The 19,792-nt window shown below is 60.9% G+C and overlaps 1 protein-coding gene across 6 annotated transcripts in view; it reads right to left on the bottom strand.

Annotated features, from left to right (window-relative positions):
- ANO1 (anoctamin 1) overlaps nucleotides 1-19,792 on the bottom strand; it is a 157,491-nt gene that overhangs the window by 29,828 nt on the left and 107,871 nt on the right. For all 6 annotated transcript variants that reach the window (XM_087855099.1, XM_087855098.1, XM_045775752.2 and 3 more), the window contains 3 exons: nucleotides 16,207-16,271; nucleotides 15,347-15,481; nucleotides 11,341-11,501 (listed from right to left, as the gene is read on the bottom strand). In XM_087855099.1, the coding sequence (XP_087711225.1) occupies nucleotides 11,341-11,501; nucleotides 15,347-15,481; nucleotides 16,207-16,271 (361 nt within the window). The remainder of the gene's footprint in view (nucleotides 1-11,340; nucleotides 11,502-15,346; nucleotides 15,482-16,206; nucleotides 16,272-19,792) is intronic.

The raw sequence follows: 19,792 nt of genomic DNA, 5'->3' as shown, positions 1-19,792 counted from the left end.
ACTCAGCCAGCCGGTGGGGGGCCAGGCAGGGTTCCAGAGCCTGTGCTCCTAACGTCCTGCTCCATTGATCCTGAGGACCCCGGGTCACAGGTGGGGGTCCTGGGGTCACAAAGGGTGAGGCGTGGGCCAAGGCCGCTCACTCAAGCTTCAAATCCGTGCGGACGGTCTGGCTGCTGAGCTGCACTCCTAGCTGCTGCGTCCCGCTTCGTATTCCCAGGAACCTCAACATAGTTCAAACGTGGCCTCCTCCAGGAAGCCCCTGATCACCCCCTCAGTGTCGGGAAAAAGCCCAACTCCTCTTGGGACGCTGCTCGCTCACGGTGTCCCCTCTCCCAGTACAGGGGCCCTTCTGGTGTGTGGGGCGGGGATGCTGCCTGGTCCATCTGGATTCCCGGCGCACAGCCCAGCACAGACAGCTGCTAGGAGTGCCCACCGGATGAGCGAATGGCTCTCGTGAGCACACGACCGTGGAGAAGCGACTGGCTGAGTCGGCGATTATTACAGCTCCCCCCACCCGAGGGACAGTTGGCAGAGGCCGGGGCGGGTGGGTCAGGACAGGTGCGGTCCTATCGTTAAGGAGAGCTCAGGGCCCCTGGGCGGGGAGGTGCCCGCCCTGTTGGAAGAGCTGTCACCTGAGTCTACTTAAACCTCACAGTCATCACGGGAGGAGGAATGGAGTGCCTTGTCAGACAAGCCGTGGCGTCAAGATGGGGGAGATGAGGTCTGGCGCCCGCCCAGCAGTGGGGTCCGTCGCCAGGAGAGGGTGCAGCTTTGGAATGGGCAGGAAGTGGGTCTGAGTCTGGTTCGTCTCCGGGCTCAGACAGCTTCTGATGGTCCGAATCGCCCCCCTCCACGTGAAGGAGAGGTGACAACAGGGCCCCCGAGATCAGCTGTTTTTGAGTATGAGCCGCCCAACCAGCTGGGCCGGCCAGGAAACAGCAGCCTCTCTAGGTCTTTGGAATGGGGGTGATTCAATATTGCGAACTGGGCGCATAGGCCGTGCAGGAGTGGGGAAGACAGGCGGTGGATGGAGAGAGGGCTGGGGACTAGGGACAGCAGGAGCCCGCCGCAGGAGCAGGGTGCTGGGACACGGACACGCTGGAGCCCGGACCAGCCAGCAGCACGGAGGGAGGGCCTGCCTGCAGGGGTCAGAGCTGCGGGCACAGCGAAGGCTCCTCCAGAGAGGCCCGGAAGCAGGGGAGGTGGGAAGTACCCTGTCCCTCCCCTCGGCTGCCCTCTGCCCTCCCACCGGCCTTCCGGTTGACAGAACCTACTGGGAAACGGGAAAGCAAGGGAGCAGTGGAGGCAGCTGCCTGTGATACAAACGCGCACTCGGCAGACAGACACCGAGCGGCAGCACCGTGGGCAGCACGGCAGCGGGAGCCAGACACCCGCCGTGAGAGCAGGCCCGTCTGCGGCCGCACCACTTCCCAAGGAGCAGGACACAAGGGGGTTTCCTCCGCCTCTTCCCACGTGTCCTCCGGCCACTGCAGTGGGGGAGGTCCGGCCTGCTGCACACCGAGCCCTGTTCTGGAAGGCACCTCGCGCCTTCTCTCCATCCTGGGCCTTGCCGGCCGGGGCAGCACCTCCTCTCAGTCCTGGGCTGAGCCAGAGCAGGAATGTGTGGGAGGGCTGACCGCACACACCCAGGAGTTGGCCTGTTTACCTGCCCTGTCCTGGCCTCCCGCGTCCTCGCCATTCCCCGGCTGGCCCATCCCCACCTCCACCTCCCTGGCCACCTGTGCCCCCCCCCCCCCCGCGGCATGCTAACACAGCTACCCTGTAATGAGGGCTTGCCCCCGACCACGCTCCATGCTCGGGATTCACCGACGCGGGTAACCCGACCCTCACCACGACGCTATGCAGGGGGATCATTTCTGTTCACGGATTTACAAGCGACCCCAGAGACTCAGAGGGTTAAATGCCACACTCAAGGTCAAGTGCAGGTTAAGAGCAGGACTGGGATCTGAACCAAATTCTATTTGGCCCCAGAGTCTACACTTAACCGCTGCACTGACGGGCCCTCCGTGTGGACACTTGATGGTCTTAGTCATACTAAGTCGTCTGATTATTAGAACAAACCTGTACTGCCATTTTATGGACGAGGAAAGGAAGGCACAGAGAGTTTGACTGCTTTGCCCAAGGTCACACAGCTGGGCAGCTGCTCTTTGATGCCAGGCACTCTTGCTTAGAATGTGTGCTATGAATCTTAAGACAGATACGAGGACCCTCTCCCAGAGGTATCTGTGGACAAAAACCAAGCCTGGAGCCTGGGGCCAGGAGTGGAGATGGTACAGAGTCAAGCCTCGTTGGCTTGATAATGTTTAAGAAACACAGACGTGTTATGTAGAATAACGAATACTCTGCTTCTTTGGAAATGCGAAGCATTGGTGCCGGAAGGCTGGAGCGGAGGAGAGACCACCTGTGTGTCACACTTCAGGTCCGCCTTCTCTGCTCGGCCGCACACCCCCCCACGCCCGCCGCCGGATGCCGCGGCACCCAGTGTGCACGCCTGCTCTGGAGCAAAGGGGGCGGTCCTGGGGCTCAGGCTTGGCCAGCAGGAGCGCGCATGCGAAGGCTGATGCGGAGCCCAGGGCAGGCCCGGCGTCTCAGCTCAAAGGGCATCGTGAGCAATGGGGCTGGGTAAAGGCCGGAGGAAGCTCAAAGGGCATCGTGAGCAATGGGGCTGGGTAAAGGCCGGACGAAGCTCAAAGGGCATCGTGAGCAATGGGGCTGGGTAAAGGCCGGAGGAAGCTCAAAGGGCATCGTGAGCAATGGGGCTGGGTAAAGGCCGGAGGAAGCTCAAAGGGCATCGTGAGCAATGGGGCTGGGTAAAGGCCGGAGGAAGCTCGAGCGTCCGTCCTTCGCAGCTGCGCCCCTGCGCCCGCACCCCCGTACCAACCACGTGGACGGCGGTGGGTGCTGCCGGGTTCCCTCGCTTCCCTTGGCGGTCCTGCCGGCGTGCTGCTTCTGCAGGCCCCCCCCCCCCCCACCCTCAGGGCCTCCTTGCAGGGACAATGCCCTCCTTTCTACAGATGCTCTGAGCAATCAGGTGACCAGCTAACAAGTGGCAGAAACCTGGACCCAGGACGTCCGGTGCCAAGACTGCCCGGCACAGGGTGGTGCTTTCCCCCCGCCTGAGGGCAAGCTGCGTGCCGAGCCTGGTCAGCATCCAGAAGAAACGGCCTTGAGGACCGCACAAGGGCGCCCCAGACACAAGGCAAGGGCCCCCGAGTCCGGAGCCCAGAGGGCAGCAGAGCACATAGACAGACACAAGGAAGGCCGGGCCAGGGCGGAAGCAGGCGGTGGGGCTGTAATTCTTTCCTCAAACATCTGTCTCAACGACACAATGTTAGACAAACACGTGCTTGTAGGGCGGCCCAGAGGAGGCAGGTGAGCGCAGGACTCTGGGTCTACCCTGGATCACAGCCAGGTGTGAACTCGGGCACGTGACCACCGTGCCCCTGCAGCCCCCGGCTCCCCATCTACACAGGCGGCTTGACGTCCCGCTCGGGGTGCTCCATGGGTCAACCTGCAGTAACGCGTGGGGGCCCCATGGAGGCGCATTCCTCGGACCTGGCCGCCGTGGAGGGCTCTCCCTGAGTCTGGTTAAGAGGCTGACTGTAGGATAAAGGGCCACATGCGGTGTGGTTCCATTGATGTGGAACTCCCAGAATGTTTCCTGGTAAATGCACTGAGACAGGAAGCCGACTGGGGGTTGCCAAGGGCCGGGGGCAGGCGGAATGGGAGCCAGCCAACGTTCGAATTCCTGGGCACCACAGAACTTGCATCCCCAACAAGCCCGGCGGGCCGCACACCAGGGTCTGGAAGCACTGACCTGTCTATCGTCTGTCCTACTTTCCTCCATCCGCCTCTTGTCTTGTCTCCCCTCTGCCACCCGCTCCCCACCCTGGAGCCCTGGGGGAAGGCAAGGCTCAGCTGCTCTCACTCCTCCAGCCCAGGGGTGTGTCTTCCTTGACATGCCACCCCCGGGGGGGAGAGACCAACTTCGAACCTCTGGCTCCCAACACCCCAAGTCTGCTTGCCGCACACATCTCCTCCTCCTCCAAGGGGGGAACCAGAGATGTCTCCCCCGGAAGCTGCAGGACCGGCGGGGGCTCTCAGAAGAGACGGGGCTCAGGCACCAAAGCCTCACTGGGTCACCAGGCACCCTCCTTATGTACCCTCCGAACAAGAGTTCACTCACGAGCCGCCGGCGGCCGTTGAGTTCCAGCAAGAACCCCAGACCAGGTCTCGCTACATGCCCAGCTGGCTCGGGGTGCTCAGCTGGGCACGGCACCGGGAGGGGGCTCGGCCACAGCTCCGCCATCTCCTTAAGGTCCGACCCACCTTCCTGTAGCTTCTTGCAGCCGGGCTCAATCAAACAAGCTCCTTTGTTCTGCACGGAACTGACAAGCTGTTAAAACCCCATTATTATGCCATAATTTCAGAAAATTGATCCCAGCAAAGAGCTAAATGGGGCTCAAAGTTGCTTTGTGTGACACCTTATTCGAGGCTTTGAAATGTCATACAATGGGGTGGCAGCGAGCTGGCGTCTCCGGGACCAGCGTGTCAGTGCCCGGGCTGGCGGACCCCACTGGGGAGCGGACACGAGGCTGGAGCAGCGGGCGGGGACCCCGCCCACTCCCGCTGCAGGTCGCGGCACGTCCGGGGCCCTGTCACTGTGCCAGCAAAGACGTTAGCAGCTGGAGGACAGGAGAAGAAAGGACACAGGAAAGAAGACGTACCGGGGGAAAATGATCCCCTGGAGGGCAATGAACAAATCACTGAACAAGGGATTGAAAGGAGACCGACCGCGAGGTCTCTGCTAATTATGCTTGTCAGCGATCGTGCAGCCGCAGGGACCGGGGACCGAGGGGGCGTCTCCCTCTCCTTCCCCCCGCCGGCAGGGGATGGGCCGTGCAGCCACCTCCCAAGCCCTGCAGGCCCTTTCCTGTTGCTTCTGTCTTGATTTATAATATGCTCCTTTTTTCCTAAAGGAAGTGCTTCACGGGAGCGGATTGGCTTTTTTGTTGTTTTTTTCCTCCAAATGAGAGCATGTGGACTGAACTCGCACTTGACAGACATGTGCATTGTTGTCTCCCGGGGTGGAAGTGAAGCTGGAGGAGGTGTGTGTGTGGGGGGTAACCAGCGGAGGCACAGATCTGCCCCTTTTCCTACATCGTGGGGGGATGGAATCGCGTTCGTCTCTCAAGGACGGGGTGCTGGTAAGGGCTGGACAGCACCTTTGAGGCTAAGAAGTGGCGCTGCTCTGCACACAGCAGGTGCTCAATAAAGCAGGAACCCAGCGCACGGGCTTCCCTGAGTAGGTGCACAGCATTTGACGAGGTCCCTGCGGTACCGGCCGGCTGAGTGGCGTCCCTGCCTGCCTGCCCCTCACGACCGGCTCCGGGAAACCCTCTGCTCCCCCAGGAGGGCGCAGAACGGAGCTGGGAACACGTCTGCAGGGAGAGAGGTGACCAGAGTGCTAGTGTAGATCTGGGAAGGCGACGGGCCAGGGCAGGATCTGTTGGGTCTGTTACAGATCCGGTAGCTGTGTGATCTCCAGCAAACCACACCCTCTCTGTGCTGCAGTGTCCTCTTCGGAGAGTAACATCCGACCCTCCCTCCAGGGCTATTGGGATGTCACTGAGGTCACCTAGGCAGGGCTCCGGCCCAGGGTTCGGAGGGGAGGGAGGCATGTCTGGGGACAGCTGGGAAGCCGTCCAGGTGAGGATAAATCTGAGATCATCCTTTCAGGAGTTAGAAAGGCCCATCGAGCAGGCATGTCAGCGAGAGCGGGTTAACCATGTAGGCCGAGGGAGGAGAAATGAGCGGCCGAGTTCGGGGCCTGGGGAACCAGAATGCTCAGACTCAAGTCTTGTCTCTGCCTCTCATTTCTGGTGTGAGCTTGGGAAAGTTCCCTCGATTTGCTCATCTGTCAAATGGGGCAATAAAGCCATCCAGCTCCCATGGTCACCGGGGGCAGTAACGAGTCACCGCACCTACCATGCTCGGCATGGTGCCCAGCAGAGCACAGGGCCCGGCTAACAGAAGCGGGTCTTCTCCTCCGGAGGCAGTGAAGGGACATAACCGACAGAGGCCCCCCAGCACAGGGCTATATTTGAGCCGCGGCCTCCTACGGTCCAGGCTGTCCTCACGTTTCCAATAAGCAAGCGCTCACCAAACCGACAGAACAGCTAACACAGCCAGCACCAGGAACGATGCCTTCGAGGCTCCCGACACCGGCCCAGGCGGCTTGCATGATTACACCCATTTTACAAATGGGGTACCTGGGGCCCAGAGAGCAGAAGCCACTTGCCTGAGGTCGCACAGCTGCTAGGTGACAAGCTAAGAGGTCTGACCCGGAGTCCAGCCCAGGACCTGGCAGTGACGCGAACTGCTTCCCTGTATCCGTCCATCCTGGCACGGCGCCCACCCAGCTGAGTACCGGCTCGGACCCGGGTGTCAAGCCGGCGGCCTGTGCAAGCTGAGCTCCACTGGGGGCTCGAGTGCGCTGCCAGTGAAACTTCCCGGCTCGGGACAGGGACCCAGGAGGCTGTGTGCCCAGCCAGAGGCGTTCCAGCTTCCGCTTGGAGCCTCCTGGGCCCACCCGGAGGGGCTGGGGGGTAGGGGACAGCTGACCAGTGCTGAGGTCTTGAGGAAGGCCAGGGAGGCTGAGAATGAGGAGCAGAGGGCAGCAGACGCTCAGAGGTACTTCCCAGTGGATCCAGAAAGGTGAGGGCCGGCCGTGGAACCACACAGAACTACCACCTCCCCATGCTTGCAGCAGCCACAGCAAGGGATCCTCCAACGTAGCTTGAGTGCCTCCCGGAGCGGGGTGCTCACCACCTCCCTGGCTGGCACAGCCTAGCCCTACACAGCGCTCGCTGCTGGAAATCTCGCCCCGTGCTGAGATGATGACTTACAATTTCATTCACAGCCTTGTTTAGAAGACCGCCTTTGCCCACCGAGAGACGTAACGGCGTTTATCGTGAGGCTATGCTTATTTCTGCCTGCATCTGTCCCCCACTCTGAGCAGACGTCCTGGAACGCAGGGGCTGCCTCCTCGCTCTGCGGCCGCACCTCGCAAGGCAGAGTCTAGCACAGTCCACGGCTCCCAAGCACCTGTCTTTGCCAGTATGTGCGCGCTGATGCCACTAACACTCCCTCTCCCGGCTCCCCGGTCCTCGCTGGAGGAAAGACGTTTGAAACCTTCTCAGCAGAACTCCCGTGTTCCCCAAATCCCACAGATGAGCCCCCACATGTAGAAATCAGTAAAAGGGCTGCTGCTGTTTGAAAGCTAAGCCAGGACTGGGTGAGGCGGGGGAGGCGTGCACAGCACAAAACCTGCGGACTGGCTCAGGGGTGGGCAAGCGTGGGGTGGGCCCCCAAGAGAGGGCTCCAGTGAGGGCACTGTGTCCAGGCACCTCCCTTGCTGCACCCTCATCCTGGGGTAACTGTCCTGTCTGGTGGGAAACCCAGTGTGAGAACCACGGGGAGACCATTGGGTTTTAAACTTTTAGGCCCAGACTGTTTGCTCTGACAAGTGGGACAGACGAGCCCAGAGCCACCGCCACTTGGGAGGGAGGGCAGGGCTGGGCTGGGTCTGGGCAGGAGCTCCTGGGAGCCAGGGTGGATGGACAATCCCGGATACTCTCGATTATCCGAGTATGGACAAGCTGCAGGCACTCGGGGCCATTCCGAGCCCCGTGGGCGAGGGACAAGACTGGCCGGCCTCCTCCTGATGGCTGGGGGGTTGACAGACCTGCCCCTCTCCAACTCGGGCATGGTCTGCATCCACTCTGGGGTGACGGCCCGAGAAGGAGGCGCCGCGCCCCACGCTCGTTCCTGGAGGGGACAGTGAAGGTGCTAGTACTTATAAGACAACACTTGCGATGGCCAGAAGCCAACGGAGCTCTCAGGGCTGTGGAGCAAGAGCCGCGCCCGGCGCCTGGCGCCGAGGACTCGCCACTGATAGCTTTCAGCCAGAGACGCGGTAATTACAGCCCAAGACGGCTCTGCGCCGAGTTCTGGCCGCTGCCGGCTTCTCTCACCGGGCGGGAGAAAGTGGGCCCTGAGCAGTGCCTCCGAGGAGACAGGGCCCGCACCTATGAACTACGTTCTGTTCGGAGAGCTGGCTGCAGAGGATGTGTGTGCCGGGGACACAGTGGGCCTGCTTCCTCCCCACCCTGAGGTCACGCAGGACGGGCAGAGCCCCGGAGATCGAGACCCCCTGTTCACAGTAGGGCACGGGCTGTAACTGTACCGGCCCTCCCTGGGCTTCACTAAAAGCCGGCTCAGCCACACCCGCCAGCTCTTCTCAACCCTGGGAATGGCCGCGCGAGAGCAGGCACAAGGCGCCGAGTCCCTTACAAGGATCAAAATGTCCTTTCTTAGCCCGAGCCCTTTGTTTAGAAGAACAGTCACCTGGAGTCTGGGGGCTGAGTTCCTCTTAGAGCTTCCCGTGGGGAAAGTGGGACTGAATGGGACAAAATCGGGGAGCCTGGGGCTAGGGAGGGAGGTGACAAGGTCTTCTGACTGCTGCTCTGGCCCTTCCCACCGGCCCCCTTCCCCGTCTGGCTGCCCTGCGCCCCCCTCGGGATAACAGGGTTTCTCACCATTGGCCCAAGCACCTGCCGTGGAGCTCACTTTGGTCTCGAGTGAGAGCCCCCTGGCCACTGTCCCCATCCAAGCTGAGTCAGCCCTCCCTCCACTTTCTCCCGAGCTGCCTCTTACATCTGCTGTCTCCGACTCAAGGATGAGACACAAAAACACATTTGATACAGCAGCCTGACTGCACTGGCTTCTGATTCCTCTGGATGAGAACACTGAGTTCTTAACAGCAGGCCTTTGCTGGGTCTCTGAGATCCCCTGCACCCTTCCCACCTCCTCCCTGCCTCTGGCAGACTCCTTCACCAGGCCCTGCACCCCTGCCACCGGGCCTTTGCACATGCGGCTCTTGCTTAAATCCTGGATTGTAAGCTTCCAAGGGCAGTGGATTCGTCAGTTTGCCTCTCGGGCTTCCCCAAGCACAGGCCCTTCGTAAAACTGACTGATCACTGCCCCCCCCTCCACGGCCAGCCCGCCCCCCCTCCCGGCCAGGCGCCGTCACATATGTCTTTACTTCTCATTCCGCCCCACGTGGTAGGCAGTGCCACCAGTGGATGTGACAACAGTGCAGGACCCCTACTGACTCAGCTACACGCTTGGCCTGGGCTGAGGCTCTGAAGCCAGCACCTCGGACCCTTGCCATCCGCTTCACCGACGAGGAGGCTGAGATTTCCAGGGATGACGGGGTGCGGTGGCAGAGCTGGAGCCTGAGTCCCGAGGGTATAAATACCCACTGGGAGGCCCAGGCTGACAGTCAGGGGGCACTGAACCGTCTAGCAGCTCAGGGGTTCAACACCCCCAGGTCACCCTTGCTCACGGGTCACGCTATAGACCACCGGTGGGCCCTGGCTTGGCAGCCACACGGGCCCAGGGACCCTGAAGGGGCCAGTGGCGCTGGCCAGGGACCCACTGGATGGCGCTTGTGGAGATCCACCTCCCACCCAAGCTGGCAGAGGTGGGGGGCTGCGGCGCCAGGCCCAGGGCACGAGGTCTCGGGGCAGGAGACCCCTGGGCAGGGGCTCCTGCTAAGGACACCAAACTGCTGTCTAGATTGGAGGGTGGTGGGCGCACAGCATCTCAGGGGAGACGCCCCGGCTTGCATCCTCACCAGTCCCCACCCCAGAGCTGGCGGCCGCTGCCTGGTGCCCCCCACTCGGTTTCCAACAAGTGTGGAAATGTGACCGAGGAACCAGCCCCGCTGCTCAGCCTTCCTCACCCCTCCTGGGCCTCCCGAGACACCTCTCAGCTCCTCTGTACTCCCTGACTCCAAACCACAGAGGTTCAGCTCACCCTGAGCCCCATGCTCCAGGGAGACTGAGCCAGGCAGCAACCTCAGCCCCCGGGCTGCCTGTCGCTCCCTCCCCTCGCTGACAGTTCTCTCAAACACCACCTCGGTCTGAACAGACCGTCTCGGGCAGGGAGGGAGGCTGCCAGGATATGCAGGGCCGGCTCAGGCCTGGTGAAGATCCCGGCATCAGCCCTCTCCTGCCACGGAAGCTGGTTCTGCCCCTGTGGTCCTTTCTTTCCTGGGACGACAGACCTCCCCGAGCCTCCAGCCTCCCCAGGGCAGCTGCCGAGTTGGGAAGCCCGGGTCCCGACTTCGATGATTCGGAGATTCTGAAAAATCCTCCCCAGTCGAGAGTTCTGGAGTGTCGTTGACAGCCCATTCCACTCAGCAACGGAGTGCTAGAACCAAATTCTCCGTGCCCGGATGCTCACCTGTCTAGATCACACTGACAGGTGAGAGCCGCACACCTCGCTGGCCGCTGGCCGGGGGCAGCCTCCGTCCCCATCTGCAAACCGAGCAGCTTCTCAGCCCACCACTGCCCCCACTGGGTCGATGCTGTGTGTGCAGAACCGGGGGGGGGGTGGTCCTTAGCAGCAATGTGAGGCTCTGGACATGCCAGCAGGGCTACTCCCAGGCCCCTCTGTTTCTACACCGAGTCCCCGCACCGCAAATGCTCAGTGCCTCTGCCCTTGACATCTTCAGAACTCCGCTCGAGGGACTCACACCTCTTCCAGGAAGTCCGCCCTGACTTCCTCCCACAGGCATCCTAACCCTTAGATCCTGTGCCCTCTCTGCGTCCAGCTCCATCTCCTACCCGAATCCTCCCCTGGCAAATGGCAACACAGGGCCACGGAGGAGGGAACAGGCCAGTTTGCTAATCCAGAAACATCTGCAGAAATGCACCTGGCCACCACTCACCCACCTCCCACACCCCCCACATCTGAGTCAGGTACCAGAGTAGGGAAGCATCCTGAAGGACAAGCTACGTGCCTTGGACTTGGGGTTGCGGTGGCGTTAAGGGCTCAGGTTCTGGAAACCGCATGTTCCATCCTCGCCTAGGACCCTCAGGAGCTGAGTGACCCCAGGAAACTCACGTCAACTGTCTCTGGGCCTTGGCGTCCCTCCCCGTAAAGTGGGCATGCAGAGCCTGCAGGGGGGCTGCGAGGACCTGGTCCCAGGAAACAGGGCCCATTTCTAAGAGCAAAGCACCCTCCTCCCCTTTCATAAGGCGTGGGTCAGAAGAACCAGTCTGCATCCAGGATGCAGCACAGATCCCCCTCACCTGTGGACGCAGCGGGCCATCATCTCCCCCGACCCTCCCTCCCATGCTCGCTCCTGGCAAATGCTGTGCAACATCTCAGGGAGGAAGGAAGGACACGTGGGGACTGCGCCGAAGTTGCCCCTGCCCCACAGACCCAGGGCGGCCGGGCTCTGCTCACCCCAGAGGGCCATGAAGACCGAGAAGAAGACGGTGGCGGGGTTGTCGAAGAGGTGGCTGGCCCGGGCCGTGGCACAGGCCGAGCTCATCTTCCAGTAGCTACAGGTCTTGTCGCACAGCGGGCACATGGTGATGTTGTATTTCTGGTCACACATCTCCATGCTGGAAGACAGGAAGGGGCCGTAAGTCCCCGCGGCCAGCACGCGGAGGAACCCTGCGCCGGGAGCCACGCTGGGGTGGGAGAAGGTGCTGGAGCCAGCCGGGGGTCGGCGGGGTGACCCCGGTAAGGCCCGCCAGCCGGCTGCAGCCAGCGCCCGCGTCCCTCGCGCGCTCCAAGGCCGGCCTCAGACACGGGTGACACGTGCGGTCCCGGGGAGCCTGTGCTCAGAAGGGCCTTGGCTTGATTTCATGCCTCTCTGTTACCACCTCAAAATTCTCCATGAATGTGAACAAGGCTCCTGCGTTTTCATTTTGTACAAGGCCCGCAATTTCTGCAGCCGACCCTGGGTGTGGGCCGGTCCAGACTTGCTGCGTGGCCGGAGATGGGCACGTGAGTGCTCACGTCTCAGGGGGGTCCTGAGGCGGCAGGACCCACAGGCTATATGGGAGCTGCCTCGCAGAAGCAGAAAGTCGGCAGCCAGCTTCCTTTGCCGGCTGGGTACTGCCCGGGTGTTCACGTTATCAGGCCCCAGAAGACAGTGAGAGGAACAGGTGAAGCCACCAGAATGCTGTAACCCGTGCGCCTTTGCCCGTCCCAGGCGTGGCACATGCAGGCTCAGTTGTCCCGGTGGGGATGCTGTGGGGCAGCTGGACTTGGGCGCAGCCCAGCTATCTGCCTCAGGGGGTTCTGGATGCACAGGGGAGACAGGCAGCTGGGCTGGAAGGAACACATTGACAGGCAGCCCGGGGTGCGGGACATCCACCATGCAGGACTCGCTCGGCAGCCGAGGGGTGCTTGGTCGGGATAGTGGGTCCTGTTCCACACAGGGTCCTACCCTGCTGGGCAGACGTGAAGTCTGGGGCTGGAGTCCAGCTGCTACGGAGGGGCTGGAGGGGAGCTGCCGAAGCCCAGTGGCTTTCACCCTCCACCGGCACCCTGGCACTCAGGCTCTCTCCTGCTAATACTGAGAGACGCCAATGTTCAAAGGCCATCAGTTGTGTGAGCCGGAGACTGCAAGGGCATCCACCTGGCCCAGACCAGCTTTGGGGACTATTATAATCCCACCTTTATTGATGAAGAAGTAAGCCCAGAGAGGGCAAGTAAGATGCTGAAGGTCACACAGCAGAGTGGGGATTGGGCCCTGGTCTCTAACTGTAAAGCCCAAGGCCTTCAAGGCTCTTGCATTCTGCCCAGAGACGGGGCTCTCACCTACCGCTCCTGGGTCCTCCTTTGGCTCTTCCTGCCCTCTGTGCCCCTGGCCAGGCCCTTCAGCCTCAGACTCAGTTTCTCCTTCTGGGAGACGAGGAGAGGGGCCAGAGTAAGGTGCCCCAGCTCTGGCCTGCCCTGAACTTTCCCCTCCCTGCTAACTTGGACAAGACACTGAGCTCTGAATAGACACCAGGCAGGAGTGCTCATTCCCAGGGGCTGAAGTAGGGAGGGGGGTGTTTTTGTTTCTTATTTCTGGATACACTGAACTTATGCATACAACCATAGCCGGCCCACAGCAGGACACCTGCTGAAAGGCGCACGGGGACCCCCCATGTGCCAGCCCAGTGGGCATTCCAGCTCTCTCTTCTCTTCCCAGTTACACCATGAAAACCCTGTGTGCCAGGCACAGAGGTGGAAAGATGATCGTGGCAAGGAGGCTGCTACCCCGGAGCACCTGGGGAAGTGAGTGCACATGCGTGTGTGTGTGTGTGTGTGTGTGTGTGTGCATATGGGTGGGAGAGGGGCAGGCACACACGGGCAGTGGGGCCGCATGGACCCCAGAGCCAGCCAGCTCTGGCTTTAGGGCTCGGCCCTACCATTTGTAATCTGGGTGGCCTGGGACAGGTGACTCAAACTCCTTGGGCCTCAGTTGCCCCATCTGTAGAATGGGGGCACTGGGAATGAAGGGCGCCCATGCTGCTGGGCTGTTGGGACATTGGGGAAACTGGGGAAAACCCATGAAGCCCCTGAGCAGTGGTGCTCACCGTTATTACCCTGGCAGTAACCAAGCAGAGACAGCTGCTGGGAGGGGTCCATTTCCCGCCCCTCGCTGAGCTCCCTCTCTTCTGAGGGCCCATCCTGGGTGGCAGGGGCTAAAGGCCCCCGTGGTCACTGTGCTGCCTGGGGCCCCGGTGACCTGGCCGGAGGGTGGGGGGCCCAGAGCCCTGCGGGGGGCAGGGGCCAGGCCGTGCAGCTCTGCCTGCCGGGGATGGCCTGCTGCCCAGCCCTCCTCCCCGTTGGCATAAACAAGGCCAGACAAAAAGCCTTTTTCTACTGGTTCTAAACCCTCCACCTCGCCCTTCATCACCCACAGCCAAAATAAAGACAAGGAACGGGAAGGTCTGTTCTTTGGAGGGGATGGGCCAGGTGGGGGTGGCAGCCGGCACCTCGAGGGGCAGGGCCACCGACTTCCTTACAAACATGGGTAGATCGGACTCCAAGGGGGACACACACCTCCTGCTTCGCCCAAGGCACCAACTGGGCAGAGCCCGAGGCCAAGGTTGGATGGGCGTCCAGAATCCGCCGTGAATGTGGTTCGCATCCCTGGCTGTGTGTCAGGAGGCGGCCCTGGCCTGGCCTCGGGGACCTCGGCACCCTGGTTGTGCAGGCGTGCCCGGGCCAGAGCCTCCCAGCTGAGACTCTGCTGGCTGCGCTGCCCCGGGGGGGAGGGGGAGGTGAAGCCCCCGGGGGGCCCTGCCACTTCCCACGTCCTTTCGGGCTTTAGAGCTAAATCTACATCACACCTGGGCTACCCCGATGGCCACCGTCGGACCCAAGCACAATGGCCTCATGTCACGTTCGCCCACAAAGGGACAAGCTTCCTCTGGTCTGTCTGTGCCCAAAATAGTCCTGGAGGGGACGTAAGCCAGATTCCTTTAACGTTTTGATCCCGGGGGGTGGAAATATTTTACGTGTTACTCATGCATCGAAGTATCATTTATACAAAAATTTGCCGGATCCGGCTTTTCTGTGCTGCAAAGCTGTGACGAGCCAGGCTCTGGGCCAGGTGCGACTCGTTTGAACTACAGATGAATTTTCCAAGCCATGGCTCTGCTTTGGAGACACGAGGCTGAGTCGTAAGAAATATAACTGATGTCCTCGAACTTCCACAAGAGCCCGCACGCTGGTGGGCGGCAGGGCCGGTGGGCCTGGCAGCAGCGTCCCTGACCGGGCGGGGAACACGCAGCACAGTCACCTCGGGCTCAGGGCCACGGCTCTGGCACGCGGCGGGGAGAGACAGGACACTCCTGTGCACACCGAGGACGGCGGCCTCTGGATTCCATTGCTTGACTCATGTTCTGGCTGCCATTTTGGGAGAACCACACCCCAGCACGAGGCCAGGCTGTCTCGGGGCCCCCGGCCTTCTTCCAAGAGCTCCCCATGCCTGATGTAACCCTCGGGGAACAGCGGCACGAGCGTCAGCTCTGTCCCTGCAAAAGCACCCAGGGCCACGGGGACAGGGGAAGCCGGAGCGAGAAAGGGACCCGGCGGCCTGAGTCCATGCATGAGACCTCACCAGGGCCCTTTGTCTCATCTCCCGAGCTCACTAGGAAGCAGCGAATCTTCTTGTCACCGGAGGACTAAAAACTCTTTTAATAAAAAAGAGGGCAGAAAACCTTCCAAGAAGGGAAAGGAGCTGGATGCTTGTTTTACGTCTTCCTCTGAACAAGAGTCTCTCCTGGGCCGTCTGTGCTCCGAAAGGCCGCCCACACTCTTGGACGGTGCTCCCCGCCTCCCCCCCATGCCCCCCCCCGCCCCCGGGGCCTGCGGGTTCAAGGACCTGCCGGGCCACAGCCTTGGGAGGAACGCGGCTCCTCCGTGAGCAGAGGGCGTGGGCAGGGAGGGGCTGCCCGCCTACCTGGGGATGTTCTCATCGACGGTGGCGCATCCGTACAGGAACACGATGACGCCGACCACGGACGCGGGGATGAGCATCTGGGTGTACACGCCCAGCCAGGCGAAGTACAGGCCGATCTTCTCCCCGAAGTACTTCCTGCACCGCAGGGCAGAGCCGAACAGAGGTGAGCTTATGCTTGCTGCACTCGTGTGTGTGGCGCTCGGCGCCTCCCTGCCCGCAAGGAGCAGCTCGAACCGGGCCCCGGGTTCCCCCGAGCAGGGCTAGGGAGTGGGCGGGGGCTCTGGGCCATCAGGGCCAGGGAAGGTGGGCCATTCCGTTTGTGACACCCAGGCCGGGGGGCGTGTGGCGGGCTGCCTGGGACGTCGTCACCCCGTCCTGAGCCCCACTCGGCGTAAGAGCTGGAATGAACTCTGGCCTGCAGGCACCGAGAGAACCAACCCTCCTCACATTCAGCGTCTCTGGCGCCTTCAGGGGCTTAATAATTTTCATGGGCTGGACTCTGGTCTGCAAGTCCCCACAGGACACACATCTGCTCGCCTTCCCGCCCCGGGAGAGAGGACAGCGTTCTCCTTCCCCTCAACCCAGTCGTGCAAGGAGCCCCACCAGCTACACAGCGGGGTCGAGCTGGGCTGGGGATTCAGGAGAAGAGGGTGAACATGACGGGAAGGGCCCATCCTGCGGTAAATCCGCGGGGCTGTGGGCGACCTGGGGCCTCCTTCCCAAGCTCCTCAAGTTCATATGGGTTTCCAGGTGCTGAATATTCAGTGCGGTCCAAACCAACTGACATCCAACCCGGGACTCGCCTCCCACAGCCTCTGAGCAGCCAGGCCCGCTCCTTCTTACCTGGCGTCCCCTCTTACCTGACCAGGTCGATGGGCTGGTACTTATAGAAGACCCTGTAGCTCGCCCACTCTTGGTACAGGAGCTGGGGGAGAACAAGAGGGGAGGGCTTGTGAAAATGGAGCTTTGCTTCCCAGAGCTGATGGACTTGGCTCACAGCAACATCATTCATTCATTCAACAAATGCTTCCTGAGAGCCGGCCATGTGCCTGCTACTGTGCTGGGTACTGGGCTCTCAGAGCTGAGCATGGCGGACACAGCCCCGAGCCCCGGGGCTCCCGTCCTGGCAGGGGAGACCCACACGAAGCTTTCAGCTCCGGTAAGGGTCTCAAAGAACCCACCGGCAATGGGAGCTGAGCTGGCCCGGGAGCAAGAACAGGCTAGAAGGGACAGAAGCTTCTAGAATCATTACGGAAGCCTCACGCTTCATGATCTGATCCAGAATTGATCTAAATTGGGCCAACCCTGTGAGACTTTTCCACTTAGGGTTCTCGGCTGTCCCTGTCAGACATCGTGCCATTCTTGATAAAGGACAGAGACCACCCTGCTCTGGAGCAGAGAAACGGCAAGACGTTTAAAACTCTCCTGGGATGCAAAGAGAGCTCGGCGTTTCTCTCCTGAGATGGGCTGTCTGATTAACACAGCTTGGTGAAATAAATTAAATCCACACACACCCCGTCACCCCCCAGGCTCTGGGCAGGGATGGTAATGAGCTGGATGGATCGAAAGCCTTGTATGAACACGCAGAGACTGTCCTAGGAAAGACACCACGTTGGGATGAGTGGTGTTAAGAGAGAAATCCCACCCGTGTGGGTCAACGATGCTTTACCAGCCGTAACTCAAAGCCTACGTCACACAGCTGGACCCCCTGTGCCTGGCCGCCCACCCGGGCCGGCTTCAGACGGGGAACGGGAGGGAGGCAGGCGGGAGACTGCGCCATGGGCTCCCTGGGCTCCTCTGTGTCCTGTGGCCTGCCTTGTGTCCTCTTCCCTTCTCTCTCTTTTTTTTTTTTTTTTAAGATTTCATTTATTTACTTGACAGAGAGACAGCCAGCGAGAGAAGGAACACAAGCAGGGGGAATGGGAGAGGAAGAAGCAGGCTCCCAGCCAAGGAGCCTGATGCGGGGCTCGAACCCAGAACACCGGGATCACGCCCTGAGCCGAAGGCAGACGCTTAACGACTGCGCCACCCAGGCGCCCCGTCTCTTCCCTTCTCTTAACACCTGAATTTAAAACAGGGGAGCAGGGTCTCCCATAGTCACACTCTACTCTGGCCCCATGACAACCCCCTGTTTTATATCATCACCCCAAACACTCTCTGCTATGGACTGAATGCGTGTGTCCCCCCAGAATTCATCACATCGAAGCCCTAATCCGAAAGGGACTGTGTTAGGAGATGTGGCTTTTGCAGACAGAATTCCAGTTAAATGAGGTTGTACAGGTGCGGTGTTGACCTGCCAGGACTGGGGTCCTTACGAAAAGAGACGCTAGTGCTTTCCTTCTGCACATATCCACAGAGGACACCGTGAGAAGGCTGCCGTTGGCAAGCCAGGAAGAGGACCCTCCCCAGGGACGACCCAGCTGACTCCTTGACCTCCAGCCTCTACAAGCAGGAGACAATGAACGTCAGTGGTTTAAGCCCCGGCCTGTGTATTCCGCTGTCACCGTCCACACTGACGAATGCCCCTGCCCCCACCTCCCCGCGGTCCGGAGCTGATGGCTTCATGTGCGCACAGAGACCATTAGGTAATTATCCAAAAATTAGCAGTGTGCACGAAGGCTCGCTGGGAGGGGTCCTGCTCCCACAGACCAGGGAGTCAGCTCTGAGAAATTATACTCAGAAGAACACAAATGCTGTGTTTCCTCAAGTCAATGCACACATCTGCTGGGATCTCTGTAAGAGGAGCCGTCTTTCGATTTTACGTCTTTCTGTGAGTGCTACAATGGGATGTGCTCAGCAGGGCCCACGTCCTGAAGGACTAGCAGCAAAGCTGGCTGCTGGGTGGGGGCTCTGCGGCCTCCTGAGGAAGCAGGGTGCACGGGGTCCCCTACATCTTGGAGGAGAGAGGTGGGAGTTAAAGGCACTGCTCCTGTGCAGGGATGTGGGCTCTGTTGGGCCTCCAGTGTGCGTCCTGGGCACTGAGTCTGAGTCCTGAGTCCTGGGTGAGGTCCGGTCTGAACCCCTCCCCTCTGAGCCTGTGGCCTCCGTTATTCTGGTGGAGGCTGTCTTCCTCCCGGGTCCGAGGGGGATTCCCCAGGGGCTCATGCCTCATGAAAGCCAGAGGACTGGGGCTTGCTGTGTCTCAGCAGGCCTGGTTATGTGGACAACAGTGAAAAGCTCCCAGTTTCACTCTGCAAACGGCAAACTTGGATGAGTGCACAGACCATCTCTGGAAAAGCAAAGCGGCCATCGCTGACCAGGGCGGCTTCTTCCCCTCTGTCGCACCCGAGCTGGAGGTACAGACCACACGCACGAGGCAAGGCACACCAGAGATGGGGGCAGGAGGAGGGAGGAGGGGCGGGTGGAGGGGGTCAAAGACTGCTGGGGTACAGAAGGCCCTCTCAAAGGCATGGCCTCGTCACGCTGGTCCCTGTGTTCCCGGGCCTGCCTACTGACACCGGCCTGCGGCAGGCCGGCCACCGTTCACGGGTACACGGCACAGCCGGGGGTACACCCTGGCTCTCTGCACAACTGCTTTACCTCTGTGGAACGTTCCTCCTGCCAAGAAGGGAACATCAATCACCCTGCCGCTGGCAGAGCGGAGAACTCAAATTCAAGATTTCCCTGTTATGGCTGGCAGGGCTCCGAGGGTGCACCTCAGCCTTGCAAGCAGGGTAGGAGGTGTCAAGGCCCTGGGGTAGGCCACTGGGGAGCTGGCGGCTCCAGTCACTGTGACCCCGGACCTCAGACGGATCCTGGCTCAACCCGCCGGCGTCTCTCCTGCCCAGACCTCCCACCTGGGCCCACACGGCTGGGCGGGCCTGCGACGGTGCCAACCCTGTCCTTAACTACTGTGTATGGACTTGCCCCTTGCCATCTCTCCCTGAATGGAGCCCAGGAGGGCCAGGTTTGCCTGGTCCGTGTTATCCCCAGAGCCTTGCACAGGGCCTGGGGCAGGTAACAGGGTCCCAGTAAGTAACTACGGAAGGAAGGAGGGAGAGAGGGAAGGAGAGACAGAATGATAGGTCAGGGTCCTGTGGTTCTCAGTCCAGCATGGGGACGGAGACAACTCAGTCCGCATCTGGAGTAACTCCCCCGCTCCACATCCCTGGACGAGGGACGCTCCCGCTCCCAAGGGCCCCGAGTGTCTATGACCCAGGGGTAAAGCTGACTGTTTGGACTACGCTCAGCCTTGGCCCTGGCCTCTTGCTTAAGCATTCCTACTGGTGCTCTTCCAGCTCCGCACAGAAGGGCCTTGGCTTGGCTGCCCCCCCTCTCCATCCTGTGAGGTATCCAGGGCCAGGCACTGAGGGCTCCCCTGCTACGGATGGGACCAATAATGGGGAACCACCGATTTGTCACTGGAAAGGCAAAATACTCAGAACCAGGTCACTTATGATGGAGCCACATGGGAGAATGAAAAGTTCTCCAAGGCTCTAAGTTAAG

The sequence above is a fragment of the Ursus americanus genome, chromosome 24 (assembly GCF_024610735.1).
Source record: "Ursus americanus isolate L20-20 chromosome 24, mUrsAme1.1.p, whole genome shotgun sequence".
Classification (NCBI taxonomy): Eukaryota; Metazoa; Chordata; class Mammalia; order Carnivora; family Ursidae; genus Ursus; species Ursus americanus.
The sequence above is the reverse complement of the archived record's forward strand: the minus strand, read 5'-3'. Positions and strand labels throughout refer to the sequence as shown.